Source organism: Pygocentrus nattereri, chromosome 1 (genome assembly GCF_015220715.1).
Source record: "Pygocentrus nattereri isolate fPygNat1 chromosome 1, fPygNat1.pri, whole genome shotgun sequence".
NCBI classification, from domain to species: domain Eukaryota; kingdom Metazoa; phylum Chordata; class Actinopteri; order Characiformes; family Serrasalmidae; genus Pygocentrus; species Pygocentrus nattereri.
Window position 1 is genome coordinate 17423243 of NC_051211.1, and position 24795 is coordinate 17448037.

The 24795-nt window shown below is 39.6% G+C and overlaps 2 protein-coding genes and 1 non-coding gene across 4 annotated transcripts; 1 reads left to right on the top strand and 2 right to left on the bottom strand.

Moving 5' to 3' along the window:
* Positions 1 to 519: 519 nt before the first annotated feature.
* On the top strand, positions 520 to 17266 carry st13 (ST13 Hsp70 interacting protein). 2 transcript variants are annotated; one of them, XM_017720626.2, is made up of 13 exons: positions 520 to 678; positions 933 to 1081; positions 2505 to 2556; positions 4109 to 4205; positions 5432 to 5505; positions 9738 to 9804; positions 10058 to 10142; positions 10981 to 11091; positions 12529 to 12631; positions 14087 to 14203; positions 14365 to 14413; positions 14522 to 14610; positions 15508 to 17266. In XM_017720626.2, exons 2-13 carry the CDS (start codon positions 972 to 974, stop codon positions 15637 to 15639), a joined length of 1086 nt encoding a protein of 361 aa, XP_017576115.1. In that variant the 5' UTR covers positions 520 to 678; positions 933 to 971; the 3' UTR covers positions 15640 to 17266. The 2 variants fall into 2 exon arrangements, with proteins under 2 accessions (XP_017576115.1, XP_017576116.1); XM_017720627.2 differs by having other exon boundaries at positions 524 to 678; positions 936 to 1081.
* Positions 17267 to 18835: 1569 nt separating this feature from the next.
* Positions 18836 to 24226, bottom strand: rbx1 (ring-box 1, E3 ubiquitin protein ligase). Its single transcript, XM_017720630.2, has 5 exons — positions 24086 to 24226; positions 22382 to 22460; positions 21987 to 22057; positions 19601 to 19686; positions 18836 to 19060 (listed from the first exon to the last, which is right to left on the bottom strand). Exons 1-5 carry the CDS (start codon positions 24161 to 24163, stop codon positions 19048 to 19050), a joined length of 327 nt encoding a protein of 108 aa, XP_017576119.1. The 5' UTR covers positions 24164 to 24226; the 3' UTR covers positions 18836 to 19047.
* A 169-nt stretch (positions 24227 to 24395) lies between these two features.
* On the bottom strand, positions 24396 to 24467 carry trnaq-cug. Its single transcript has one exon. It is a non-coding gene; the product is annotated as a tRNA-Gln (tRNA).
* Between the last annotated feature and the right edge of the window lie 328 nt (positions 24468 to 24795).

Here is a 24795-nt window from a genome sequence, read left to right on the forward strand (position 1 = left end):
TTTCTTTTTTACCTGTATAAATTCTTAAACATTGGAATGTAAATAGTACATGAATCTCCAGAGCAGCACAGAACAGCATAAAACATTTTAACACACTTTAAGAGCTTCTGAGCTCCAGTCACAGGGTTTTAAAAGGGCGCCTAGTGTACGTGCGTGACGTCAGTGAGCGCGAACGGCCAATGAGCTGCTCTGTTCGCCGACCAATCAGCACTCAATAGAAGTAATGCTAGCGTTCCCCTGCCCGAAACCCGTTTGTTGTAGAGAAATGGAGAAATATACGCATGTTTCCTTTACTCTATAGTTAAACACATCCTTCTACTTTCCAACATTAAAGAAAAATTCTGGGCAAGTTATTTGAAACTATTTTACCTTTTCGTTTTTAGCCGTTTAGCTCCATTTACCCCATATATTGTTGACTCGCTGGCGAGCGCCCTCTGGCGTTTGGCAGTCATATTTTTAATAGAACAGGGGGAACAGGACGAGGCCAGGCTCGCTGTGGTCTCTCTACACGGCTCTGGAAACGCCCAGCCATTAGACCCTCCTCGCTTCTGCAGCCCGGCGTTCGCCTGTCTGAAAAACGGCAGCGCTGCTGAGCACGGGGTTAGGCTGCTGCTGGGGTCTGCTAGTTGGAATCTGTGCGGGAGGAAAGGAACCATAATACTGCAACCTTTAATCCAGGTAGCACGATCACGGGATTGCGATTGTTTAGTGAGCACGTCCACATGCGGCTGTGCTTTGGCTAGTTTATCGCGAGCGAAAGCAGCTGAAGCGAAAGCAGCAAGTGGCGCGTTTATTCCAGAAGCTTCCATTATAGTCGCGGGCAGCTCGGGCCGCCGGGGCAGTTTTGTGCTGATTTGTACTGGAGTTAGTGCAGACTGGATGGAAGTAATGTAGCCTTGCCAATGCTAATGCAGTGCCTCATGTGCCCCCAGCAGGTTTAAGGGCCGTGTTTGCTCGCTCCTGTCGGGATTATGGACCCGCGGAAAGTGACCGAGTTGAAGGCTTTTGTGCAGCTGTGCACGGATAATCCCGCCGTGCTGCACCTGCCTGAGATGGACTTCTTTCGGAGCTGGCTCAAGGGGTAAACACGCATACTCACTCTTGCCGCTCTCAGCGCTGATCTGGCTGCTCTGCCCCCTCTGCTCTGCGCCATGTGGCTCCCACTGCTGGGTTCACTGTGTAGGAAGCGGTGGGAGTTGTTGTGTAAGGTGCTGGAAGTGAAGGAATGTGATAAATCATGAGTGTGTGTGTGTAAAACTGTGTATAACTGTGTAATGTAGCTATGAGAGTGAATGAGACACACGTTGTCATATAGGTTACGTTGAATTTGACCTTTACATCCGATGAACTCAGACGCGTTAATTTTTAAAATGTATTTTCTTTGTAGATTTAAAGCGCAGTTCCACCTTTTTATACCCAAAGTATGGATTCAGATTTAATGGGCCCATATCCTACATTTTTTGCTACATATTAAACTTTTACAATTTCATAGTTTCCTAACCTCAAAAGTAAACAAGCTGTTTTTTTGTTACTGTGCCTTTAAGGCTGAAACATGTGAACTGCCTCTGTTCTGATTGGCTGTGCTGTATTGCACGTTATTAATAAGCAGTCTAGGCTGAAACTCTTCATAACTTAAATGCCAATGCGCAGAGCTGAGCTGCTGTAGGCTCTGAGTAGGTGGGTATATGCATATGAGTTGTTGTGACATCACAAATACAACAAACTATAAATGGGATGTTTTTGCAGTGCATTTTTAATACATTGACGGCATGGAGTAGAGAGTAAATGTCATTTACTGAAACTTGAGCAGTGCATTGAACTGCTTTCTTAAAAAGAAGCCATGGTATGTGCCCTGATTTATTTATTTACAGTGGTGGTGATAGGAACCAGAGGTTATGATGTCTACAACATAAGTATAACCATTTTGTTTACTGTCCAGTCAACCTGCACAAGGTCTCCACATCTTTGTACACAGTGTTGATAATGATGATGATATAGAGGTGAATAATAGCTTAAATACCATTAATGGATTTAGAAAAGGAAAAAAATGAAAGCACAAGGCTATTTCAGAGGCTTCAGGGAATTTATTCATAATCATTTGGTCTAATAACTTTCTGTGAAGGGGCTTTTAGAGGCTTTAGATGTCTGGTTCCATTCACCATCCCTGTGAACTCTGGTAGTTCCTGTAGAATGCATTTCTCCCAAAAATCTGAAGCTGTTATTAGTGAAAATAAAAGGCCAGAGCTGATCTTTTGGTTGCCGAAGTTCAGGTTACGTGGAACACAATTTAGATACTGACACAGAAGAACATCAAAACAACTGTGTGTGTGTGTGTGTGTGCGTGCGCGGTCACGCCCCCCTGCATCAGTCGACTCATGGAGCTAGAAAGTTCCAGTAGCCCATCTGTTAGTACAGCATGCTGGCAACTGTGCATTTCAACACATATTAGTGTGTAACTCTCTCTGTGCTGATCGTCAAATGCACTTGTGCTCTTTCATTTTCAGGCTGGGAGCCACCATTCCATTAGCAACCAAAAACGACGGCTCCTCATGCAAGGTGAACAGTTTTTTTCATGTTTTCTATGATTTTAAATTCTGAGATCAAGACCATGTTTTATTTGATATAAGTTAAGAATGTTAAAAACTTTTGCTACGGAGCTGTAATTATATTTTACACAGGTCGGTTTGGTTCAGCTAAATGAAAGCTCCTTGATAGAACTTTTTCAGCGGCCACTGCACGACCCTCTAACAAAATAACCCCACAAAAATCACAGTTCATAACTGGTTTATTAAAAGCACTTAGGCACGGTTGTGTGTTTAGCACAAGCTCCTCGTGCTCTACCAGAACCCACCTTGCTCTGATGCGGTGCATGCAGATTTCAGGGTGGTTTACACAGAAGATGATAAATGAGAACCTCATAAGACAGCAAAGGCTGCGTCAATGATATATTTACATATAGATCATTTTACAGAGACGTTTTGGAGAGTCTGCTGCCATTTATGTAAAATACTGAACATATCGCTGTTGTCAGAAGGAAACCCCATATGTCCATTTTTGTCATTTCTCAGTTTTTGACACAATTGGAAAGTACCTGTTGTCCTTTACATTGTGTATGAATTTAGTGAAGAATGGACCAAAAGAAATAGCCCAAAATGACTTGTGGGGACAAAAGTCTGGTTCCATTGACTTGCATTAAAAGTAAAGTAGGTGTTTTCCTTTTCCTGTAACGTTCCCATTTTGGAAATAGGTTTTCTTCCGACAACAGCGATATGTAACATAGTGGAGGTTAGTAGGACGAGGACCACTAACCGAATTATTAACAGTTGATTTTAGAAATTTAGCACACTGAAATCTTCACATCAAGTTCTTTGTTTAGTTTTTTTTTTTTACTTACCACAGAGCAATAAAGTTAAAAGTTTAACTCCTGATGACTTAAGCTGTCATTTTAACCAGAGTGTCTTAAAGACGCAGACGTTGGGTAAGAAGCCCGTTTCGCTAAAAAAAACAATGGAAAACATCACAAACAGCTAAACTGTGATGAGTTTGAGGCTCTGCTTTATCTCCAAGCATTAAAATACTACAAGAGCAGCCAAGAGCTCTGATGTGAAGGACAGTGTATGAGTCAGTGTTTGGACTTGATATGAAAAGCCCTTATGGCTGCCTCTCTTTGAAACAAAATACACTGTCCTCAATGTCTTGACTGTCTCTTGGCACCAAACCTCAAATCTGCAACGCTGTAGCTTTACAGAGAAGGAAGTGATTTTCTTAACCTGTATTGAACGTTAATGTCATTACAAATTTGATTGATGTCATGTTGGAACATTTCTGTTTGTCAGACACTAACGGTATCTGGAGTTTTCAAATAATAAAAAATTACAATCAAAATGGCCATAAAGAGCATCCAGTACAATCTTGTGTGCATGAAAAGCACCCTAGTGGACTCGGAGCAGCCTTGATGCGCTGTGTCGCCTAAAGCACAATGTGGCTGCTGTCACAGAGTGATTAGCCGAGCTGTGTAGCGCTACTGTATGAAATTGCTTGCTTTAGTGTGTTCTCTTATGTGAATGCCGCAGGACCTCACATCACATTTGGGTTTATTTCTTCACAGGGAAGCTGCCCATGTGATGCAGGGCCACCTCCCACAACAGCCCCGCCTCCACAGGCCGAGCCTTCCCCGCCCTCAGAGAGCGAGGAGAGTGAATTAGGTATCCGGACGCCCCTCTTTCTTCTAAGAGCTTTTCGACGGTCCACCAGTGCTCCTTTCACCTTGTCACAGCTGAACCTGGTTTACTCTTAACAAGCATAAGCTAACGTGGCTAACGGTGCATGCAAGCTTGTTGAAGTGAGCATGGTGCCGCCTCCAAGTGAGCCCTGTTTCAGGAACCAATTTTTTACGGCGGTCTGCGCCAAAAGGAGGGAATTCAGCATCAGAGCATGCATTCCTCTTCTTGTAGAAGTGCATCAGAAGTGTAGTGTCTGTATGGTCGACCTGTTTTAACATTCAGTTCTTGACACACGCTCATTATTGTGGCCTGAGCTGCTACTAATAATGAAAAATTTGCATTTTACAACAAAGTAGTCTGAATAACTAAGCAGAAATTTAGAAAAATCAGTGAAATTTGGGAAGTTGTGTGCATGAAGTGTTGCAGTTGTATATGCCTCAGTCAGGTGTGTTGTAGCGTTGTTGACTGCACTTCATCTAATTTAAACCGTTTGCCCTTTTTTAAAATATTGGTGCAGTAAATTAAACGTAGATATTGGTGAAAATTTTCTGCTCACTCGACTAGACTTATTCCTAATCTAGCTAAAGAAAGGTATCAGGAAATTAGCAGCACATTTATTAGGCTTCTGCTGCATTTGACTTAAAGTAGGGGAAAAAACTGCATGCCTCCACAAAAGATAGCATTGTTAGCAAGAAGCTAGCCAGGTAACATTAACAGACAATGTTCAAGTTTGTGTTGCATTTATCTTCTCACAGCTTTGAAACTTACAGTTAATATTGTAGTGTATAAAGCTCATATGGCTCTGCACAAATTCCATGCCATATCTGCATCAGGTTCATTTTGGTGGTTCCTCTTGCATGCAGTATGCAGTTTATTGCTTTTTACAATGTAAGCATGAGCTTAAGCTGATTTTAACCGTTTTAACAATTAACCAGAAAAAAAATGAAGACTCCCAACTTTAGGAATGAGATGAGGTGTTTTTTTCTGTGGATTTTGCTAGTCAGAGGAGGAAAATTCTGAATTACGAGCTCTAGTTTCATGCAGTATTACAGTCAGATGTTTTCTTGGCCCGATGAAGGAAAATGTGTACTGTGTGGATCCATAGTCATACACGTTGAAAAGCAGTCCAGCTGAGCATCAGCCTCAGTGGTTTAGCACTAACAGAGCACAGATGTGATTGTGTTAAATGAAATTGTGTCTCCCTGCAGAGATTGACATGGAAGGAGTGATCGAGCCAGACACAGATGATGCTCAGGAGATGGGAGACTATGAAAACCTGGAGGTAATCACTCCACACTGTTAGGTGCAAAACCACCGTGGATCAGTGAATCACACACGGGGTCAATACTCTCCGGGACACAACTCATCTCTGTGCTTGTGTGTGAGAATGTGTTAATATATGTACCATTTTTTTCTATTCCAACTACTAGGCTAATGTAGTTTACAAGTAATAGGTTATACTCCACTGCTTAGTGCAATGCAAACTGCATGTCCAAATTATCATACACTTGCCTCAAGCAGTGTGAAGTCATTTTAAAGAGACTTGCTTACAATTGTATGCAAATGTTTGAATGACCATTCAACATATTAGTCAAATTTTCAAGTCAAGTCAAATTTATTTGTAGCGCTTTTTACAACTGATGTCACACAGCAGTGTCACAGAATTCCAGTAAAGACAAAGTTTTAGCATGTATGTAAAAATCCCCCCAGGTGAACAAGCCAAGGGGCAACAGTGGCAAGGAAAAACACCCTCAGAGATGAGGAAGAAACCTTGGGAGGAACCACGGCTCACAAGGGGGGACCTTTCCTCCTCTGGTGAATCTACCTCAGAGTTATTATACTATTAATATTAATAGTAGTAGTAGTAGTAATAGCTAAGAGTCGATGACAACTTCAATGTAGGGTGGGTAGTTGGGGCATGGGCAGCTGGTCTGAAGCAGGTAGCAGATGAGCTTGACAGTCAGTCGTCCATCAGTGTCCGGCCGGACAGGTGGACGGTCGTTTACTTGGAAAAAGGCAGGGAGATGGAATTAGTTTTGCTCTGTTTGTTTATACGTAAAACAGGGAAAGTGAACATTTACAGAATGTGGCTAACGACTCCGGCAGATCTGACTATGACAGCTTAACTGAAAGGAGAGATCCAGAAGGAGACACAGACACGGCAGCACTCTGAAACAGTTCGGCATCCCTCCGCTCCACCGTCCACAAACCTGAGTGACCGCGTGCGAGCAGCAGGACGACAGCATCAGCGTCTCAGTTTACTATAATTCCCTGTATCCATGAACCCCTGGATCTTCTGCCTTTATCTAAGGGGGAACATTACCTACCAAAAGCTAAACTGAACAAGTGTGTTTTCAGCCTAGTTTTAAAGATTGAGACTGTGTCGGAGTCCCGAACATTTTCTGGAAGATCATTCCAGAGTTTGGGGGCTTTATAAGAAAAAGCTCTTCCCTCAGCGGCAGCCTTATGAATTCTAGGAACTATTAATAAGCAAGCACTCTGGGATCTGAGTAGTAGTGATGGCTCGTAATAGGAAATAAGGACTTGCAGGGACTCAGGAGCAAGCCCATGTAGGGCTTTATAAGTCAATCAAAGGATTTTATAATCAATACGGAATTTAAAAGGCAGCCAATGAAGTGATGATAGCACTGGACTGATATGATCAAATTTTCTAGTTTTAGTGAGGACCCTGGCTGCGGCGTTTTGGACTAGTTGAAAGTGCATCCTGATAGTAGCGTGTTAGTCTAGCCTGGAAGTAATAAAGGCATGTACTAGTGTTTCTGCATCATTTCTTATCTTGGCAATGTTGTGAAGATGTAGAAAAGCTGTCCTAGTGATGCTGCCTATGTGTTGATCGAATGATAAATCTGAATAAATTATGATGCCAAGATTTTTTGCTGCTGAGCCAGGTGTAACTAGAAATTCAGCGAGAGTGAAAATTAAATCTGATGATTAATTTCTTGCCACTTTTGGACCCAGAAGGAGAACCTCTGTTTTGTTACTGTTTAATAGGAGTAAGTTATGCAGCATCCAGCATTTCTTGTCTTTTACACAGTCCTTTATTTTCTTTAATGTGTATTTGTCATCAGGCTTGGCTGATATGTACAGTTGCGTATCGTCTGCATAACAATGAAAGTTTACGCCATGGTTACTTATAACTGTGAACGGTAACATGTATAGTGTAAATAATAATGGTCCTAAAATAGAGCCTTGCGGAATTCCAAATCTTAGTTTTGAATAATTAGAAGATAAATTGTTTACACTGATGAACTGATTTGAATCATGATAGGGCTGTCCCTGTGATTCCAATCTTGTTTTATAAACTTTTTTAGCAGAATATTGTAGTCTGTCGTATCGAAAGCTGTGCTGAGGTCAAGTAGCACTAACATGGATACGTAGCCTTGATCAGAGGCAAGAAGATCATTAGTTATCTTAACTAGAGCTGTCTCAGTGCTGTGATGTGGCCTGAATCCAGATTGGGATTTTTCATATATATGACTCTTATGTAGATATGAACTAAGTTGTTGGGCCACAGCTTTTTCTGAGGTCTTGGATATAAATGGTAAGTTAGAAATAGGCCTGTAATTAGACGATATGCTAACATCAAGATTTGGTTTCTTGATCAGAGGTTTAATAACTGCTAGTATGTGCTTTGGGTTCATGACCCAGGCTAATGGACCAGTTTACTATAGTTAAAAGAGGGTTTATAATAACTGGTAGTACTTCTGGTATACTGGTAGTACAGTACTGTGCGAAGGTTTTAGGCATCTAAGCAAATTTTTAAACAATATACCTCAGCAGTGAGTTTATCACAATATACATTAGAATTAAGTCATATTCATAATTCAAATAAACATAAAAACAATAAAAAGTAAGTTTCTTGGGCCCATGTCTTTCCGTGACACCTTCACAGCCACCACAGAGACATGTTAATATCATTATTAATATTCTATACATTTTGTTTATTCAAATATCAACACTTTTCTCAGCAACCAAACACAAACTACACAAATAAATAGATTTTGTAAATGTGTCTTGGGTGCCTAAGACTTTCACACAGTACTGTACATTAGGAAAGTTATATGCTATAAATATTTCACAGGCTACGTTTTCTGACTTTTTTCTCAGTATGTTAAATTCAGCATGTAGTTTGCACGATGATGAATGATGGGACGTAAGCTTCAATTACGTGCTAGCTAACTATGTTAACCTCCATTAGAAACTCTGACCAAAATGGCAATCTCTATACTGCCCTCTGGTGGAGGATAGAGTTCAGGCAGCTTATCACAGCTTCTCATCTGAGAACATAGAACTTTGGAGAGAAGCTAATTTGCATGTGAAAAGTCCTTATTACCTATTCAGTTTATTTTTACTTTTTATGACTGATAGAATATTCTAACATAAAATTGCTATATTTCCAAAATTATTCACTCACCCATCCAAATAATTTAATTCAGGTGTTGTAGTCACTTCCATGGCAACAGGTGCATAAAACCAAGCACTTAGGCATGCAGTTGTGAAATTTCCTCACTACTAAATATTCCACAGTCAACTGTCAGTGGAATTATAACAAAGTGGAAGGGATTGGGAATGACAGCAACTCCGCCATTGAAGTGGTAGGCCACGTAAATTGATAGAGTGGGGTCAGCGGATGCTGAGGCATGTAGTGTGCAGAGGTCGCCAACTTTCAGCAGTCAGTCGCTACAGACCTCCAAACTTCATGTGGCCTTCAGATTAGCTCAAGGACGGCGTAGAGAGCTTCATGGAATGGGTTTCCAAGGCTGAGCAGCTGCATCCAAGACTTACATCACCAAGCTCAATACAAAGCATCGAATGCAGCGGTGTAAAGTTCCACCACTGGACTCTAGAGCAGTGGAGGTGTGTTTTCTGGCGTGGTCAAAAAATCCCATAAACACGCTCCTAAACTTTGCGGAAAGCCTTCCCAGAAGAGTTGAAGCTGTTCTAGCTGGGTGGGTCAACATCATATTAATCCTTATGAATTAAGAAAGGGATGTCACTCCAGTTCATGCGTGTGTGAAGGCAGATGAATGAATACTTTAGGAAATATAGGGTGTATCAAAATGGTGTGTAAGAGATCTTAATTTTATTAGTAGTAGCCAGTTTATTGTCTGTATTTTTGTCCATTTTTGCCAGAGATGAACATTCTGGGCTTTCAGAGAAGACCTAATGCATTGTTTGTAATTTTTACAATCACTAGAATAATGCTTGTATTTAAACTCTGCAAGTATTACTCTAAGTATTACATTGCTACTCTTGTTTCAGTGTTAAGTCCTGGATTAAAACAAAAGGATTGAATTCTTTAAATGCCAAACAGAAAATTGAGCTATCAAGATTTTTTTTCCCTCTATGGTATTTAGGTAGCTGTAGATATTGATTTCCACTAGGCGGGACCATTTGTGTCAGAAAAACATACTTTTATGTAACAACTTTTATGTTTTTTTTTTTTTTTTGGCAAAAGTGATCTGTTTAATTAGAAGATAATGCTGCCTTTAGGTGACAGAGGAGATGATGGACCAGGCCAATGAGAAGAAAGTGGAGGCTATTGAAGCTCTGGGAGAAGGTGAGGGAACGATAAGTAGAGGTAAACCTGCAGTTTGAACTTCCACACTGATATGGACCAGCTCTCTTATAACAATTCAGGTCATGTTTTGGGTATGAGATACAGATTATGACTGTAAAAAAGAAACCTGATCTTATCTTGCTTTGAATGTAGTAGTAGTAAAAATTTAGAAAACTGCCTGCATTGTAGTTCACAGAACTTATTGTAAAGTACATTTCTGTGTGTTTGTGTTCTGGGGTGCTGGTTTGTGCAGGGGAGCTACAGAAAGCTTTGGATTTGTTCACTGAAGCCATCAAACTGAACCCCAGATCAGCCATCCTCTACGCCAAGAGAGCCAGGTAACACCCAACTTCCTGCTGTCACTTTACAACTAGGTGTATGAGGCTGCTTTGTTTTCAGTACTTTTCTAGGATGCCCCTTCTTGTTTTAAAAGAAATAAACAGCTTAGCACATCTGAAATATTTTTATTGTGCAGAATAGTAAAAAATAAAACTGAACATTATGTAGATAAACCCATGTCAGTATTAATTACTAATACTAGTCCAAATGGTGTTAAGTGTTGTTTCACATATGAATTTTGGCTTTGGTACATGCTCAGGCACATAAATGTAACTGCTACATCATTTAAGATGGAATGGAAAATTCTAATAAGAAGCCAACTTCAGCTTCATCAAATTCCGGTCAGATGGTGCTGGGATTTGGAATATTGCACTCAGTATAACTGTCCGTTTCAGTTGGTCCATGGCTTGCTTCGTACACAAGGCACCAACCGCAGTCGTCTGATACAACTGACCAAACAGGCTGCTTCTCAGGCAACAGAAGTGTGGCTGCCACTCTGATGTCCATGTTAGACTAAGGCTGATCTCAAAAGACTGGCTATGCCTTTAGGTCCACTGCCTTGAAAACAAACACAACGTTTTTTTTATCTAATATTTTATTTTAAATTGCATTTATCCTACTATTGTAATAGAACTTCTGTAATTATATCCCGATCGGTATACTTTCTAGTATACTCCACCTTAATTTTGTTGAAAACCCGCTATACAGCCTTTAAGTCTCAGATTTGTGCAGAATGTGTGTAGAGCTGTGGCTCACCATGACTGGGGTTTGATCATGTTCTTTTGTTAATCATAGTAAACATTCTACAATGATAATTTGTTTGTTTGTGCATCTCAGTGTGTACATTAAGATGCAAAAGCCGAACGCTGCCATCCGAGACTGTGACAGAGCCATTGACATCAATCCAGACTCAGCACAGCCTTACAAGTGGAGAGGGAAAGCGCACAGGTGAGGAAGAGCAGGTATAGCTTATAACGGGCAAGGAGATATAAGATATGATAACAAGGTTACCATAGATACTTTTTTGGTTTTTATAAAAGTCTGGAAATGTCATTTTTGGACTATTCAAGATATTTGGATTTAAGGAGGTCCGGTTATATTTTCATTGATCAGTTCACTCTGCTGTGGTAGAGGTGACCTAAATGGCCGTCGTTCATAACCTGCAGTAGTGAGGAGTGTTTTCAGAACATAACAAAGCAGTTTAAATGTCTGCAGTGTTGAAGTGTATTAAGCATCTTTCGTCTAAACATGGCCGTGTAAATTATGAGTGTGCGATTAGTGTGTTCTACCACTGAAACTGTTTACCAAATACACTCCTGCAAGTTTTTTACTGTCAAATTCCAACATGCTTCACTAGCCACATGCACCATTTCTGGCAAGTGAGTTCAACGATGACGCAAAGCACTAACTGCATGTTGGAGCCATATGAAATTTAAGCATATTCGCTGCCCTGTATGGTGTTTTTTTTTTTTTTTTTGGTTTTTTTTTTTGTTTGTTTTTTTTTTTTTCCTTTTTCCCCACAAGTCCTCCAATAAAACCTAAAACCATCAGTTCAAAGTATATGATAAAAAAAAATTAAGTGATTTAACTGCATATCTGATTGAAGGCAAAAAAAAAACAAGTTGTGAAATCCCTAATTAAGTTGCAAGATGATACAAAAACACCATATTGAAAACTGGATCACGTGTATATTGAAATCTGCCAACCAGTCGACAGTGGTGCTGGGGTCTAAAGTGAGAAGTGATGAAAGACTAGAAGACGGCAGAGCTGATAACAAACACACTGAAAGACCTTGTAAGGATTGTGCAGTCTCAAAGCATATAGTATTAATATTTTTTTTCAACTGATGGGTTTGAATACACTAGATATTTAATATATGCTGTATTTAAATGTGCTTTTTTGCTGTGGAAATGGTTTTTTGTTCGCAGAGGTCTAAAAAAGGTAAATTTAGTTTTATCTTGTTCTAGTAGTAGTACTAATAATAGTAGTAGTAATAATAATCATTGCAATAAACAGTTAGCTTTACATATGTCATTCATCAGATATAACAACTGTTGCTTTCTTAAGTATTCTAAAACATCTATAAACATTAACAGACTCATTTTAAACTATTTATAAACACTTTGTAAGAATAGACTTATTGCAAAGTGGTATTAAAAATAGAAATAATTTATCAAATAAATGAAATCCAGAATTGTATAGGTAAACCAAACTAACAAAATGGAAAGAATAGCTTAAAGTGAAACATAATTATCAATTAAATATTACATCAGTTACTTTATCTTTTATATTCTCTTATATACGCTCTCTCTCTCTCTCTCACGCTCTCTCGCTCTCTCTCTCTCTCTCTCTCTCTCTCTCTCTCTCTCTCTCTCTCTCTCTCAGGTTGCTCGGTCATTGGGAGGAGGCAGTTAAAGATTTGGCTACAGCCTGCAAACTGGACTATGATGAAGATGCCAGTGCCATGCTTAAGGAAGTTCAACCCAAAGTATGTACATGCACACCTTGTCTCACACATACATACAGTTATTAAATACAGTACAACCCTAGCTAACTTTTGAGTTGGAGCAAATTAAGACTGAAACAATTATCAGTAATATTGACAAAAAAAATCTCCAGCAAATATTTCCTTCATTGATTTTTCATGTATACATTTGACATCCAACCTATTCAGAAAAAAGATAGTAAACTGTCTCTAGAGTGGTACCTCTCACACTGGAGTGGTACACGCAAGGTACCACATTACATTGCAGTTGTAAAGGGAGATTCACTCGAAAGAGGCCTTGAATATTCTGTAATAACTCTCGCTAGGATGAAGCAATCTGAACGAAACAACATGAAATGTGATTCTCAGTGTATGGAGCTTTGAACAAGCCGGGAAGCCTCTGCGTTGGAGTAATTGGGTATGCACTGGCCAGCCGTCGCTATGTTTAACCTCTGTTTGAGACTTCCAGGTGCATTTCCCCGTACCCCTTCATGTGTCTGGCGGAAAACTGACATCAGTTCCAGCATAGCATGTAATGCAATCGCTTACACATACGTCAAGATATGCAGCGTATTTTTTTGTTTCGTATTGCTTCATCCAGATGGGGCCTCTTTTGAGTGAATCTCCCTGTATCCCTGTGTGATGTATTGACTCCACACACCCAGTTTTGAATCCAGGCTTTTTATTTCATTCTTCTGTTTAAAAACATTAAGTTATGAAAAGGTACAAACTTATTAAGGTATACAGTTTGACTTTCAGGCTGCTGTTGTACCTTTGAGGGTACATTTATTGTCTATAACTTAATGAACAGTAATATACCTGTACAGAACCTTTTTTCTGAAAAGATGTAGAGTGATTTTACAACTTAACCTGAAGAGGGCAGCAGCTAACTTGTAGTGTCATACCCATGAGAGCAGAAAGAAAAAGAACAATTATGGCTAGAGATTAAGAAAGAAGTAAAGTCTATGAGGATTTTAGGCATGGTTATGTACAGTGCATGTAAGTGCACTGTAAGTGATTTGTCAGAATTAGGTAACATTACGCTTGCAAACATCTCCAAAGCTCATGTTACATAACCAACATGAGTTGCAGGAATATTTTAAGCTCTGTCCATTAGTTATATATATTTAACAGGCTATTGAATATTGAGCAGCTCATGCTGTCACAGAATCACATACGTTCACTGGCTAACTACTATACAACGACTGGTTAATTAGCTTTAAATACAACTGTTTGTTTCTTTTTGAGAATTGCCATCCACACAAGCTGATTGTTTCAGTCAATCACTTCCCATGAATATACTTGAAATGTATAAGCCATAGTATAAATGTTCATAATGATATTTTTGAGTAACGTTTTTCATCATTACTAGAACTGTTGTTTGGTCTAGAACCAGTCTTACCTGAACATTGGTTCTTGGGAAAAACTGGCCAGTTAACTTGGAGTTTGTCCTCACAGGCCAACAAGATCCTGGAGCACCGGCGTAAATACCAACGCAAACGGGAGGAGAGAGAGATCAGAGAGAAGAAAGAAAGAGTGAAAAAAGCGAGAGAAGAGAACGAGAGACTACAGAGGGTAAGAGACAGGAGTGAAACAGGAATGCTATAGATATTGATCTATAAATGTACAGTCTAGCTAATGCAAGTGTGTGTGTGTGTGTGTGTGTGTGTGTGTGTGTGTGTGTGTGTGTGTGTGTGTGTGTGTGCGCGCGTGTGTGTGCGTGCGTGCGTGCTCAGGAGCAGGAAGCCAGGGAGCAGGCAGGTGGAGCACATGGAGGATTCCCAGGTACACATATTTTCTGGAATATCTTCTTTGTCTAGGAGTGGAATTTTCAGCTAGATATTAAATGGTGGCAAAGCAACGTTAAGTTCATGGCTCATCATCGTTCTGTAGGTGGCGCTGGTTTCCCTGGAGGTGCTCCATTTGGGATGCCTGGCCTGCAGGAGCTCTTTAACGACCCTGAAGTGCTGATGGCCATGAAGGTAAGGAGCTTGCAGACCAATAATATGCATTTTAACATTTTTAAAAACATTTATCAGTTCCGATTGCTCTTTCAAATGAGGAATTTCAGGTTCATGAAAAGATTTTTGATTAATTTAGACAATAAGATGCCACAATAAAACAATTAACAGTTTTCCCCTAATGTAGGTGATCAGAACATACTTTAGGCCAGTCAGCAGTCCAGATTTCAGAACAAACATGTCTGTTGGCTCATAGATACTAAGACTTTGAAATTTAAAAGATATTGACATTTGGTGTTGAATGACAATGTTTTGGTGCTCAATAGTACTGAAGTAATTAGTAATTAGCTCTATATCATATAGGTATTGAAGTTCGATGCTCAGTTCTACCCCACTAGCTAGTACGCTGCAAATTGCATGCTTAACTCATCATATACTGGCCTCAAACTAGGTTGTGTCTAGTATGTAATCTCAATTAGACTTACGTTGTTTCTGACCATGTAAAACCTACTGTTTCTATGAAAATTAGAACGTACATTGCATAATTAAAAATAGTTTTAGCAGCTATATTTAAGCCTGATTTTTGGCTGTATGTTTGTCCACGAATTCCAAACCGCTAATAAAATTGATAGACACACAGAATATGTACTAGGACTGGACCGTATGACAATATATACTACCATTGTATGCTTTAATAAATAAATAATGAATATCATCACTACTTAAAAAAAACAGGCCATCTCTGTTTCATTATAAAGAGTGCACGATTAGCCTTGTTTATTGAAATATTGTGAAAATATCTTTTTGCCATATTCCGAACTCTGTGTTTACTAAAAGTTGTTTCCAAAGTGGTGAACTAAATTCCACATTGTTAACAGCATTCCCAAGTCGTCAACTGTTGTGTCTGTGTACATTCAGGACCCTGAAGTGATGGCAGCATTCCAGGATGTGGCTCAGAACCCAGCCAATATCGCCAAGTACCAGAGCAACCCCAAAATCATGGCTCTTATCAACAAACTCAGCTCTAAGTTCAGCGGCCCACAGCCCTAGAGGGCTAAAAGCAGAGGAGTGGGATGGGTGGGGTGTGTGTTTTGAATGAGTGTAAAGGTGAGGGGTTGTTTGCAGTGCTCTGAGGCAGAGCTCTCTCTCTATATCGCTCTCTCTCATGGCTTATTTTCTTCCTTTTTGCTGATCTTCTAAGAGACTGACTGGATAGGTGAGGTCATGGTTGAAGTTGGAGTTACTGCGGTCTTGCTTAATACCAATCCAATCCTTATGTGCAGTGGAGCGGGTGTGGTAGGATGGAGAAGTGTGTGTAGAAGCTTTGGAACGACACTAGGAAAGGACTTCGGTGTTAATCTACACTGATCCTGGAACATTTTTTTTAGAACATTATACCTCCACTAGCACTGAGGGGCAGCCAAAGGCCCAGTCATGGCAGGACTCTTCAAATCTCAATCGCAGTGTCCAGGCTAGGTCTAATCCCAATCCTAAACCTCTTCTACTAGTCCAGTTCTGAAATCATGCTTTGTAAAATATCCCCCAAAATCAAACTATTCGGCTAATTAACATGCGTTGAAGTGGGTGTGTCAGACCTAGTTAAGTGCTAATGTGGGAACCACTGCCACAAACCCTTCTTTCACTTAAGCAGAGTAACCATCGTAGATTTGATCTAGTGGTAGACTTGATCTATCCATGCTTCACCTATAAATCGGTTCTTTCTTAGCTACAGTTGCAGTGTCGGCAAAAACCCTCATGAGACGTTGTAGCTCGTCACATTGTACGCTTTTGTTAAAATGTGTAAATTATTTACATCAAACTGCTACAGTGTTTGTTTACATAATGTTGACTCTTCAGTTTAAAATGCTACGCTAACAAGATGGGCTATATTATTGTAGCTATTCCACGCCGGAAAGAGCAACAAATCTACTGCCATGCTAACGATAGCTTGATTTAGCAACTGGAAACTACTATGTACTCTTAATGTAGTATGCTTAGTGTATTTTGATAAACTGTAGTTGCAGGTGTGTCCTACAGTTTCTCATTATGGGATTTTTGCCATCTGTAACGCTTGTCCAACCAAGCAACAGTTGCTGCGAAAGAATGCATTTGTGGGCAGAGCTCGACTAGGTCAACTGGATTGAACATCCTTGGGAAGACAGGACATCTAAAAGGCAACGGATGTAACTCCCAAACTGATATGCTGGAGCAAAGACAGCAGGGGTGTTTGACATGGTCCAATCACTGATTGAGTTACTGAAACTGCAAATACAGAAAATAAACCTGTTAAATATTGATGCATTGGACTTCGCACAGCTATTATAGGGTCATGGGAAAGAGAACAGTTTTTGAATTGGTCTTATACATGAATACAGTGTTATACACTGAGGGCCTCTGCTGAACTGGGCTGACTGTAATGATTCCTTTTTGATTTTCAGAGGCAAATCACTAATTTCAAATGAGATTTCACATCCCTTTTCATCCTCAGGTCTTTGTTAAAGTTTTCTCTTTACCTGCATTGTAATCTAGATCTTGTATTTTTCTGTTATTCTCTCCTAAACGCAAAAAAGGAAGAGAATCAAATGATAATGGTGTTTATCCTTCAAATCAAGGAGGATGAGCGTCTCAAATGGAGATGAACAATGATGTCAATCAATAAAGGTTTTGGTTGCGGGAGTGTCTGTGGGTTTTAATTATCAGTTTTTCAAGCATACTGGCAGTACCAGGTAAGACAACATAATGAGGAAAATTATACAACCCATGATTTGACAAAGTGCTGCATTAACGTGTTTTCATGGTAGCCATACAGTGCAGTTTCTGCCTGTTTTGGAGGATGACCCTCAGTCGTACTATAAGTAGTTTTTCTTCATTAAAGTTTATGGTAATGTGCGTAGTTTATGAAAATGATATGTCAACATTTATGTGTTTTGTATTTTAAATGTTTTGTGGCAGATTTATTTACATCAAGACAGTTTTGCTATCAGTTTTATCTCATCATGGCCATCTTTATAGAGGTGTGAATTTTCACAGCAGGGGGTTTCACTTCTTATTGCTCACTAGCAGCTCCACAACAAAAAGAACTCGCAAACAGAACACAAAGGTGCTTGTATAGTAATGAGCACCCAGGTAGTTACCAGCTGTTAGCTTGATAAGGCTTAGTAAGAATTACAAGGGCATTATAATAAATTCCCTTATATTCAAGTGTTTATTTTGTTCTGCTATTAAATTCCACTTTCTGTCTCAAGGTTATTAACTAAAACTTGGGAAGGTCTAGGTGGATAAATTTCTTGCTTACAAAGTTCCAAATAAACAAGCGAATGGCAACAATGGTTATCGTCCAGTGCTTAACTATTGATTTAGCCCAGGCAATTAGTAAAATAAACGCTATATTACTTTTAATATACTAATTCAAAATTGTATGGTCATTGCCTATTTTTACTAGCATAGAGAAATAAGCAGTGAATCTTTCTGACAAAAAAAGGCTTAATATATTTTTTAAATATTTGTGAACAGAAGTTCAATGTCTCGTCTTTCAAGGTAAAAATAAATTCAACTATAAGCAAGGTTATACTTCGTTACCCCACCCCAATTATAATGTTCTTATACAACATTAAATTTTTATTTTCCTTTGAAAAATGTATTTCAGTAACAAAATTTAATGTTACAAAATACTTTTAATCCTACCTGCCTTCTTTATTCTAGTCTTCTTGGCTCTCTTCTCACCACAAATGCTTGCCTTTGGCCCCCAGGACAAAACGTTTGGGCATCCCTAGTTTAGTCTGAACATGTTCAAAACTGACAGAGATAGGTTACGCCAACATGCATGTTAATTTGTGGATGTTAGTCCTATAGTCATAGTCCAGCCATGGAGCTCCATATTAAAATGTTAAATGTTTAGTACGTGTGCTGGAGCCAGAAAACCAACAAACTGAGAAGTCACAGTGAACAGGCAGTTAATAATATGCAATGCTAATCTATCAAAAAAAAGAAAAAATCATCGTTGGTTATGACATCAGCTACAATACTATAAAAACGGCCCTGGGCCTTCATTTTTCAAAAATAGGCAATATTAACAGTTGTACAGGAAACAGTATGCTGTAGGGCTAATAATCTTACAATCGGAATTGTTGACACCCTGATTGTCCAACAAGGAATGAATCTTGTGATTGTGTCATTCTGTTATAAACTATCACGTGTACTTTAAGTAAACAAGCATTTGAAAAATAAACCACATAGAACTGACAGGTAATGCTCAACAGGAATGATGGACAGACACTTTTATTCATAATTTACAACAATTCTTGTTCAACTTATCAAAAACAACTTTTTAAGCTAACAAAACTATGTGGTTAATATGCAGGCGTATTTCAGCAAAAAGCAAAGTGCTGAATAAACACAAGACTGTTGAACGTGGTAAAGCAATCAATCAGGAGAGAAAGTTCTGGCTGATCTTCATGTTTAGTGCCCATACCTGAAATCAGACCCAGAACAGAGCATCAGGAAGATTCAAAACAGGAAAAAATTACACAAATGTTTATATACTGCTTGGTAGAGTGCTAGCTCCTGTGAAGTGGTACTCAACAAGGCCCCAGCCACATCATATGCCACAGCTGGAATCAAAGCCCAGCAGCGAAGTGCATGTCAGTGTTGGAAAATGTACTGGAAGACAGTCACACTAACTCCAATGATGACAGACAGACCAGTGTAGCAGTACTGAGTGTTAAATCCCACCTTTACTTCTACTGATGTTGCACAACACTGATTTTTGGTTTTAACAGCCAACACAGTGTACTGGACTGTATGTCATATACTGGGTGATTGAAATTCACCTAGTTTCTGTGCCTTGTTTCTTGTTTATGTTTACAATACTGTATAGGTTTGACAAATAACATATGATACGGTGATCTATTTGGAGAATTTTGTGATACTGAGATAGCACTAGTAAAAACCCTGCAGTGTAGTTTGGTTAAAACTGTAGGACAATGTACTTTAAAGAAGAGAAGTCACTCACTTCTGGAACTCCCATTCCCTGTTATCCAGGGGGCACACCTGCCTTGTCTTCAGCCAGCGGGAGATGCAGTGGAAATGAAAGGCGTGCTGAAAAAGAACATACAAACAGAATTGGTGATTGTGGGAATTCTTCCTTTTTTTTTCTAAATATTAACACTTTTAAATACATTTAAATACACAGTACATGTGTCATACGACTGCACTGAACAGCAGAATTCTAAGTCAATGTAATGATTCCTCCATGCACAAGAGGGCATAGGATAAATATCAGGTATAGCCCAATTCACTCCAGAACCCTAAAAAGCACCACACAGCATTGCGGTGTTCATTCCTGGTCCTGGAGATTTCCCACCTTGGAGAGTTGAGATCCAACACACTTGGCTTTAACGTTCAGATGCCCCTGTAATCCAATCTTACCTCCAAAGGGCTGGTGGCTGCAAGTTTTCATTCCAAATGAGCAGGAACACACCTGATTCTACTTGTTCAATGAATTGCTCAGCCTTCAAACAACCGACCATGAGCACTCGTGTTTTGGTGGAATGAAAACCTGCAGCCACACTGGCCCTTTGCAGGTAAGAATGGACACCCCCTGCTGTGGACCTTCATTAACTGGATCAGATGAGTTAGATCAGGGTTGGAGCCAAACTCCGAGTTCCCCTGGCATAAATGTTTTGGAGTCATCAGGCCCTTATTCCAACAACCTGAACCTATAGGCTCATTTTCTCACTTAATAATGACTTAATAAATGGTTGGAAGAAGACTCTGAAGGAAGGCAGATCTCCAGGACCAGGGTGCGTAACCAATGGAGTAGACAAATGTAGTCTGTTGATGAATTTACTTCTAGCAATACATCTGAAGGCTTTGGCTGGACAGTTGACACCTTTAATTCTCCTTTTGTTTAATCACTACTTAACACTTTTAAGACAATTGACAATTTGATAAACAATGACTGACAGGACTCTCAACCCATCACTGCTCAACAACCATCTCTGGGCTCTACTTTCTCCAAGTAACAGAAAAACAAAGATATGCATTGAGAATGGCACTGGCAGTAAATTAGTCCTAGTGTATAATACATGTCAGGGGTGGCACGGTGGCGCTGTTGCCTCACAGTGAGGAGGGCCTGGGTTTGATTCCCCTGCTGGGTGACCGGGTCCTCTCTGTGTGGAGTTTGCATATTCTCCCCGTGTCTGCGTAGGTTTCCTCCGGTTTCCTCCCACAGTCCAAAGACATGCAGTCAGGCCAATTGGACATGCTAAATTGCCCCTGGGTGTTAGTGTGTCATTGACTGTCTGTGTCTGTCTGTCTGCCCTGCAATGGACTGACGACCTGTCCAGGGTGTGTCCTGTTAACCTTTAGCCCTCCGTTTTGCATTTTCACACCTAGTGGTAGGATGTTCTGTTTTTTGTTGAGGGGTGAAGCATGAGACTGTAACTGCTGCTCCATTCAAAATCAAACAGGAAAATATGAACAAGAAGCTGGCAAATAGTTGACTTCAGCTTTATATCACCAGAATCTAGGGTAGGCAGTACTAAATAATTATTGCATCCTCCTTCTTTGAAGGCATGATTCCCTAAATGTAACTAAAGTCCAGCAGCGCAGTTGCTGAACTTAACCATCCTCTGCTGTCACTGCAGACTGGCAGGGTCGCCTACAGAGCACCACTAATAGCCTGTTAATAAAGTTTTTTTTTTGTACATTTTTTAAAGGATTGTCCCATTTCTGTAACTCGGTACCAAGTGGAAAGATGACAAACAAGGGGTGGGGTAAAAATAAGAATCTGGATTGGGCCCAAGTACTCGTCACTCAAAGCCTTCTCATATGACATGAATAGCTGCTGGATTAAAAGATTTCCAGTTAATCCAGTTTTTGAAAAATAAATGTTTTTCAATGTACTTCTCTTTGTGCTACTAGACTGTAGTCCATTTGACTCCTTAGAGATTCATATATTGTTCTTGCAGCATAATCTGCTGCTAATAATTGCAGATGCGCAATGGTGAAAAATTCAATTTCGTCAGTGGTATTTTTAATAGGTTGGGTAAAGCATTGACAGTTAAACCAAACAGTTTGCCAATGTAAACAATCAAGCACAGATCAAGTGAGGTTTCTTTTGATGGTCTGTTTGTGATACTTCTAGACATGAAACATCCCCATTTTCATGCAACGTAATAGGTATAATTATACATTTTATCTAGGCATATCTTGATTTCATCATTTTGACTCTTATGGAAGCAAATGTGGACTGTATTCCAACCAAACGTCTGAGAAATCACATGTATAATTTGGTGCTCTTTAGTCATGGCAAAGTGTAAAGAAACAAACCACATGAAAAAGATACAAAATCATAAAAGAAACAAACAGGACTTCAGCTGTGAAAAGAGCCTTACATTACACACTCCCCAGGCCACTGTGCACTCCTCTGATGTAGCTGAAGCCTGGTTGGCCTGGCACTCTATACCTGCATCAAACCCAAAAGAAACAGATTAGATAATTATAGAGTCTATTAATAAAATATTCACATATGTGCTCAAGATGTAATCCCTCACGTTTTCACCAAAAGAAAACTGTGCGCCTATTTCAGATAAAAATGGCATGTTTAATCTTCTACATTCTCTTTTTTTATTCAAACAATATAAAATATTCCCATAAAATAATCATCTGTGATAAAGAAACTGGACAGTTTTCATATTAAAATGCAACATTCCTTTATCTTGCCCACCCAACTGCTAGATCCAAGTTGCAAGAAGACAAAAAAAACAAAGAAGGGTGAGTAAATACTCACACAGGTCCATAATATGATTTCTGCAGATGGCACAATTATCCACCACAATGTCCCAGGCCCAGAGAGCCACTGCATTCCACTACAGAGAGAGAGAGAGACATGTTAGCACCACTCAAACTTTACGTTGCAAAATTCTGCATAATTCAACTGCTGATATGTGATCAAAGTCATTCAGAGTGGAAACCCTGTATTCTAGAGAAATTTACAGACTCTTTACACCGGTGGTGACAGGAACCAGCAGGCACTATGTCTGCAATATAAATATAGCCAATTTATTGATTATCCAAAACCTGTTAACCTACATGTCTGCTGGGTTTTCATACATAATGTTGATAACGGTACACTAGTGGTAAATCTAAGAAAATAAGCATCCTTATGTACTATTTTGCCATAAAACAACCTCTCCAATAATCATTTATTTTAAAAAAATGTTTTAGGCCAAAGTTTTATTTCCAAACTATCATAGAAGATCATCTCGTGTAACTGTAACAGTTGTGTGTGAGGTAGCTTCTAGCATTAAAAGCTTTAGACGCCTGGTTCCAATCACCCCTCCTTCGAACTATTCTTATTTAGACAGTTTCTCTTAAATAGAGTAACGTTATTTTACATGAAACCGCTCACATAAATTTCATTATGAATATATTTTCAAATCTAGGTGGAATGCTCCTTTAAACTGAATCAGCAAAGACAAATGAAAAATCACTCAAAACAATAAAGACTGTAAATCAGTGTCACGGTCAAGCCGTTCAAGAGTGGGTTAAAAAAAACGGAATGAGCCTGAATGAATGAGAAATTTGATAATTATGTGCAATGACAGGCAGTCATTTAGACAAACAGACATGGACTACAACTGAAAACTGGCTAAACTGGCACATTTAAAGAAAAGAAAGAGTTTTTTTAAGTGCAGCGTCCCAAGTGTATAAACTACTACACTGATCCCGAAGGAAACTAATGGTCAACAAACCAATAGAAGCAAACGCAACATGAGCACATAACAAGCCCAGGTTCATGTTCAGACATTTATTTCGAAGCTCTAAAATTAACAAAATGTATAAAATGCATCTGAAGCACTGCAATAATGTCTAACGCGTAAGTGATGCGGCGCCACCTAATCGCTCAGGATTTAGCCTACTTTAAGAAACAGTTAATCCCAACAGCTCTGGAAAAGTCTAGCTTGGGCTCATATTACACATTTGTATCAGTTTTACAGGACAGGCGTCAGTTTGACAATATTAAAGAACAAATATCCTTCATAAACTGGAAAGAAACAGTGCAAGCTCATGCTAAAAGCTAACGCTAAGGCCAATGTCCTAGTAGAGAAGAGGGAAGCTAACGCTAACACATTGACATATAATGGAGAAGCTAGGCTAACGCTAATGTCTTAGAGAAGAGAGAAGCTAACGCTAACACATTGACATATAATGGAGAAGCTAGGCTAACGCTAATGTCTTAGAGAAGAGGGAAGCTAACGCTAACACATTGACATATAATGGAAAAGCTAGGCTAACGCTAATGTCTTAGAGAAGAGGGAAGCTAACGCTAACACATTGACATATAATGGAGAAGCTAGGCTAACGCTAACACATTCAACCGGCAGGAAGGAACACGGTTCACTAACCGGCTGAACATACTACTGCTCGGTAATTTGTCCGTTTAAGATAAAACTGTCCGCGGTCTCTCGTTTCTTTACGCTGTATTTGTTACCTTTTTTACTTCGAAGCGCTTCTTACTGGCTCCACTGTTTGTCCCGCTCGGGGTGTCTACGTCCATTGCAGCCGCCATGTTTCTCCGCTGAACCGCAAATCTCGCGAGGAAGTCACAGGGTGGATCTGACGATGTTGCCAGTCGGGGTGTGTTCTTCTTAAAACACGTATATATATGTTTTTTAAAATATGTTCTCAATTTCTGTCTGGCTCGCTTCCCTCAAACTAACTTTGCTCGTGTTCTAACCGAAAAACGGTATATATTATTGTGTGTTTCAATTTTGGTAAAGAAGCGAAGGAAAAAAGAAGTTAGGTTCCACCGAGATTTGAACTCGGATCGCTGGATTCAGAGTCCAGAGTGCTAACCATTACACCATGGAACCACCTAACATCCTGTCTCAGAATGTCTGGTGATATGGTTTCACGTGGCTTTATCATCTTTCTCTGTTTATGATTATTAATACATTATGTGTCGCTGTTGGAGAGATGAAATTCGGCGTAACACCGGTTTCCAGAACTGGAATCAAGCCATTTTAACTGGAGATTCTCAGCTGACAGGAACATATAGGCTAAACCATGACTAGACTTAATCAGCATGGAGGAAAACTGCACTATATGTCCAGAAGTATAGGTTAACGTTGCAGCCACTCCTTCAAACGTAGCGAATCCTCACAGCAATGTTCCAACGTTTAGTGTAAGTTAAGCCCAGAA